The sequence below is a fragment of the Sinocyclocheilus rhinocerous genome, unplaced genomic scaffold, assembly GCF_001515625.1.
Source record: "Sinocyclocheilus rhinocerous isolate Xijiao unplaced genomic scaffold, SAMN03320098_v1.1 scaffold30249, whole genome shotgun sequence".
NCBI classification, from domain to species: Eukaryota; Metazoa; Chordata; class Actinopteri; order Cypriniformes; family Cyprinidae; genus Sinocyclocheilus; species Sinocyclocheilus rhinocerous.
In genome coordinates this window covers 1-5,979 of record NW_015635724.1, presented here as the reverse complement: position 1 = coordinate 5,979, position 5,979 = coordinate 1, and the positions used below count along the sequence as shown (strand labels likewise).

General features: G+C 38.3%; 1 protein-coding gene across 1 annotated transcript; it reads right to left on the bottom strand.

Annotated features, from left to right (window-relative positions):
* Window positions 1-1,451: 1,451 nt before the first annotated feature.
* Window positions 1,452-5,066, bottom strand: LOC107747404 (protein translocase subunit SecA-like). Its single transcript, XM_016561879.1, has 2 exons — window positions 1,841-5,066; window positions 1,452-1,591 (listed from the first exon to the last, which is right to left on the bottom strand). Exons 1-2 carry the CDS (start codon window positions 5,064-5,066, stop codon window positions 1,452-1,454), a joined length of 3,366 nt encoding a protein of 1,121 aa, XP_016417365.1.
* Between the last annotated feature and the right edge of the window lie 913 nt (window positions 5,067-5,979).

Here is a 5,979-nt window from a genome sequence, read left to right as displayed (position 1 = left end):
CCCGGACTACATATCCCATCATCCATTGCACTGATTGCACACAACACTGATTGCACACAGCTGTAACCAATCACACATTCACTAAATAACACTCACTCAGGCTGCCGAGTATTGTATGTGCATATCGCTAGTTGTGATAGCTACGTTACGGAGCCTGCTTTAAGTTTCGTAGTCTAGCCTAGTCTTGCCTTGTCTGTTTCCTCGTCTTCTGATCATTGCCTGTGTACTTTGGATTACCTCTCTCGTCTTGCCCTGTTCGGATACTGTTTGCCCCTGCCTGGACCTTTGCTTTGTACCTGGATTATCTCTCTAGTCTCGCCCTGTTGGATTACGTTCGTCGTCGACTGACCCTCGCTTGCTTACCGGACTACCCTTGCCTTGTCTTCTACATACCAGTTTGCCTATGTCTGACCTATGCCTGTTTATGACCACGTCTTAATAAAAGCTTTGCACATGGATCCGCATGTCTCATGTTCTGGTTACTCCATAACAGAAATCAGCTATGGTTATCATTATGAAAATTTCCGCAGTCTAGAGAAAGATTCAAGGAACCAAATCCTTATTTAGAGGATTCACTGCTGGATTTAAATGCGGTTGGGACTCAGCATGACAAACAAAACTTATTCAAATTGATTACAACTGAATATTAAAGCAATATTCCTAAGAAAACATTTAGTTTTAAACATTTCATTATTTTTTAATGATGTTAGTGTGGCCTCCATGACGTGAAGTAATTTAATTGTTTAATGAATTGTGTAAAAAATGTGACAAAAGATTTCTTTCTCTAAAATATTTTAGATTTTAACCAAAATATGTGTACATGGATGGAAATGTACTGCACATGAATGATGCTGTAATATGACGAACAAGCACCAAATAAGCCATTCTCAATCAACAGTCAGAAACAAGGAGAACAGAACAAATAATGGGCAACAGGCAAATTGGCCACCTTAAGTAAATAGTTACTTTATTGTTTCACCATATTGATTCCATAAGTACTCCTTGATATATAATTTGTGAAGTATCGCTGGTCTATTAAAACATCAAACAAAAATCACATCAGAAATTAAAGGCAAATGAGAAAAAGAAAATGATAATGATCTTCTGATTTCCTTGTTGTTGTTTTTACATAATTCCAATACATGTAGGTTCACTTTTTCACTTATTTGTAAATAGAGCATAGATAAATACACAGCATAATATCTTACTAATTTAACCATGAATATGGTGTATTATCTTTGTATGTATTTCTAATATCTTTCATAATTGACATTTTTCAAATTCAATATTTTTTTTTTCAGAGGCATATTCCTAGTAAGTTTGTATCCACATGACAAACACATAAATGTGAAGTCATTTGAATAACAGTCCTTTATAAATACAAATGTGTGTATGTGTGTACATGTGTGTAAATTTGTCCACCTCTGATAGCACATCAAGACATTTCAAGATTATTTAAACATGTTTGACAAAAAGCCACTGAAAGAAAATATGGTGTCCAAGGAGTAAATGTTGTCAAGACCCAAAGACCTAATATGTTCAAATTCCACTAGAAGCTCTATCAGAACTCGTACTGGACTGAGAATCAGATCTTCTACCAGAAAGTCACCAGGCAGAAAGGAAGAAGTTCTTCTGCAAGAAAGTATTTCAGGCGGCTTCACATCTCCTCCAATTTCAGCCCCCTTCATAAAGTTTTCTGGCCAAAATTTGGCAAATTTTTCAGCCAGGTTCACATCTTCTCGTTTGATTTCAGCTCTCGTTATAAAGTCATCTATCAGAACAATTGCAAAGATTTCAGCCAGGCGTATATCTCTTCTGCTTATAACAAACTTCATCAAGCCTTCTGCCAGAAAAACTGTATGTTTTTCTGACAGTCTCACATTTCCTCCTCTGCTTTCAACCCTCTTCAACTTTATTACAGAGTCTTGAATGTTCATCTTGAGTAGATCTACAATCATATACTTCACTCTAAACTGTTTGGAGAGCAAAGTATCCCCGTCCACTTTTGGCTCTTGGCTTGATGACTTCACATATGTCAGAATCTGTGCCAGATGAGACTTGTATGAATCTATTGCCATGTCAGCCCTTTGCAGGTCAGCCAATGCTCGTGCAATATAGCCAATGTCTTTCTTCTTAATAGTGGCCAATGCACGATTATAGAGAGGAATAATCTCCCAGCAAATACCGTCCCCCAAAGCTTTGGTGAACATCTCAATGCTCTCAGTAAGGTGGCCCTTCTCACGGAGATTGTTCCCAGATCTTATGTAATAGTAGACCATGGAGGATGGGGACTGTTTGCACAAAAGTTTTCGCTTTGCACTCGACAAGTCCAGCTTCAGCTGTTCCTTCATCGTCTCAGTGGGCTTTTCCTCACTGGAGTTCATCAGGAGCCACAAACCCCAGCACTCATGAAGAGAGGACACGATTACATCACGCTGGTCTGAAAAAACATCATCTTCATAAACGCCATTCAAAATTTCAAGGTAGACAGAAAAAATATCTTCCTTTTTTGTGATTTTTGGAATGTCTTTTTCAAGGAACCCAGAGAGTCTGATGTTCACCAGAATATTTCTGGCATCTTTTGCCTTTTCCAGATTGCTTTCCATGCATGGGAATGATTTCATTGTTAAGAGTCCTGTGAGAGCAGAGACCATTGCCTTATGACTTTGAAAGCTGTTATGTTTCAGGTAATGATTAACTGCTTCCTCAAAAAGACCCTCTGTGGATCCACGTGGCATCAATATACTTGTAAGACGTGACATCAGTGTAGTAAGACGGTTCAGATGGCTGAATAAACTGGTAAAAGATGTGTTTAGGCTCATCACTAGTTTAACAGAGTCAGAGAAATGACTGGCACACATGATGATTTGAGCAGATCCTGGACTTCCTTGACGAGCCGTTCGTCCAAATGCTTGCTGTTCAACACGGACGTTCAGAGGTAAGAAGGTTTGCACCACAAACAGACCTCCTGCCTCATTTACACTTTCACTGACCTTTAGGTCTGTACCTCGACCTGCTAGATTAGTTGCAATGATGACGTCCCCCGCTTGGACTTTATTATATATTATCTTAGAGTTATCCATGTTGTTATTCACATAAAGTTTTAGTTTGTCTTTTGAGATGGTGTCTGCAAGAGTCTTGTGAAATATTTCTGCACGATTGATGGTTTCACAGATGACGAGAGCTGCTCGTGGACCTCGATAAACTGTAGAGGTCACTTGATGTTTAACAACATTACAGACGGTCCTGATCCACTCGTCTTCTTCAGCTATCACCAAACCCTCCAACTCATAAAGTTTCCTTCGTCTAAATGAGGGAATCTTACACGTCTCATTGCCATTGTAGAGTTTCTTCAGCATGTCAAGCTCTGTTTGGTCACCCAAAGTTCCCGTGATCCCATAGATATTTTTGTATTTCTTAAATAAACCCACATTAGACATGAAGTTTGTGATTAGACTCATGTTAGACAGTTTAGTTTGGTGTTTCATCTCCAGGAACTGCTGAAGTCCTTCCCCCCATCTCATGTTGTTCTGCACGATACCAGTGCATTTGTAATCGACAGGAACAACTCCATCTCCATGAAAAATGTATTCATGCCCCACAGTCATTTTGGTGGCTTGCAGAGCATTTTCAATCCAGGTTTGCAACTTTCCATCAATGAGATCTCGAAAGCCTGGGATACAAGATTCATGTTGTTCCCCTTTTGATTCATACTGCAAATACTTGTTAATCATTTTACCCAATGATTTAACTAGAGAGTCCTCATAGTACACTAAACGACATTTTCCATTTCCCAGGAGCAGAACAGATATTGCTTGTTTCTTAGTTGTACCTCTGGGACTGATCTCATTAAGTTTCTCTAAATTCCCATCAGGACCTTCCTGATAAAGTTTAAAGGAATATTCGGGGAAGTTTCTCACAAACATGGTTAAAAATGCTTCTGTTTCAGCAGAACTTGCATTATCTAGTTGTTTTGCTTCATCTACAGCATTCTGCACAAAACTGACTTTATAAGTGTTTTTATGTTCATGCATGATTTCAGACAGAATCTGAGAGAGGAGCCGAATGGGTCCTAAAATCTCTCCAGAGTCTAAACGCTTCAGCTGGTTGATGACAAACCAAATTTCAGCCAGTAATCCATTCAAAGTTTCCATGAGAGGCATATTACTATTCAAATAAACCACTTCAAGACCTTTGTCCAGCATTAGCGAGTCCACCTCATCCACTATAACACACTGAAACTCTCTGTTAGGTCTCACATCTTTTCTGTGGAAGCGCTGTCTCAGAAAATCACCTGCAAAACTGTCAGTCGTACCGTAGACCACCTGACATTCATAGCACTTCTTCAGCTCTTTGTCTTCTGATTTATTGGTGTTGACGTCAACAGTGATATTCAGTCTCTTATAAAATGCAGACCATTCTTCAGCGTCTCTTTTGGCAAGTACAGGAGAACTGGAGATGATGTCAGGGGTGTTTCCCATCATGGCCTGATATGCTGCAAACATTGCCACGATACACGACTTTCCTTCTCCTGTTCCAACCTGAACCAGCCGACTTGATTTAGAAAGAACCAGAATGCACCAGCTCACCATCTGAGTCAGGCGAGGTTTATATTTCACTGTCTTTTCTACAGCTTTGCAGAGTTTAAACAAACTTTCCTTTATTCCTTGTAGATGTGGTGCTGTGGAATATGATAGACATTTGGAGACAGAAGACACAATATCTTTCACTTGTGCCATCATTTCTTCATCAATAACTGCTTGTTCACAGATTTCCTTCATAATCTCATCCAGTGTTTTCTCATCAGTGTTTTTGGCTATTTTATTAATTTCTTCCTCAACCTGATCCACAATGTTACTGTCATTCGATGTCAAATCAGACACACTTATTTTGTGAATCTCCACTTGATGAAGGATTCTCATCATCCATGTGTGAAAATCTTCATTTCTGCCATTACATTGCTCCACGAGGGCTTTAAACAACTTAACGACATCATCATGTCCCCATTGTCCGTTCTTCAGCAGGGAAAGCAGTCGTGATGACAGCAGTTTTCCTGATGCTTCCATTTTCAAAACTCTGGAAATTCTTGTAAAGTTGTGATAATTTTCCTAATACAGCATGTCTGTCTGTGGTTTAAAAAAAAATCCACATAGAAATAAATTAAATTTCTGCACAACTAACTAATCGACGCAAACAAGTTTATGAACACAAAAATTTATTAATTAATTACATAACTACATCAATAAACTGTATTTTACATAACATTTAATGTTTTGCTTGTTGTAAAAGTGTATTCCAAAGTAATTTATTCAGATTTTTCCGGTGAGAGAGAATTAGTTTGTAGTACTTACATCATTCGAGACATTCAGGAGTTGTCACTGCAAAACTCCTCCTGAGCTATTTGTAGAAAAGAATAAAGGGAGTTGCATTTATACCTGGATAAGAAGAGAGGGCGTCTCTCATGCTCTGGAATGCTTAGGGATATTACTTGTCTTCTGTTTGTCACGTGATTGGAAAGAACACGAGCCGTGTGTTTTATTCATGTTAAGAACTGCTTAATGCAGTTTGGGCAAATCTGTGAAACAATGCACAAGTGTTTTTAAAGTAGAAAAAAGTAATGTCCTAATTCAGCATTCAGTCTTTTTTGCATGCTGTACTTATTGGACATGCATGAAAGATTTGCATGTTCATGACTGACTGTAGTCAATCATCCATACTAAGTTTTCTGCTAGGACAAGCTTTCACTTTCAGTAGTGTTGGTAAAGTACCGAAAATACCTAATGGTGTTGGTACAACTGATTACTTGTGTAGACAGGTTTCTTTGTGTTTCAGGTGTGGTGTGGTGGCATGTGGTTGCCATAAATACCTTGCTGGATTGTATTCCTCATGTTTTGTTTTTGTTCTTCTTGTATCATGTATTTTATTATTATTATTTCACATATACATATATATATATATATATATATATATATATATATA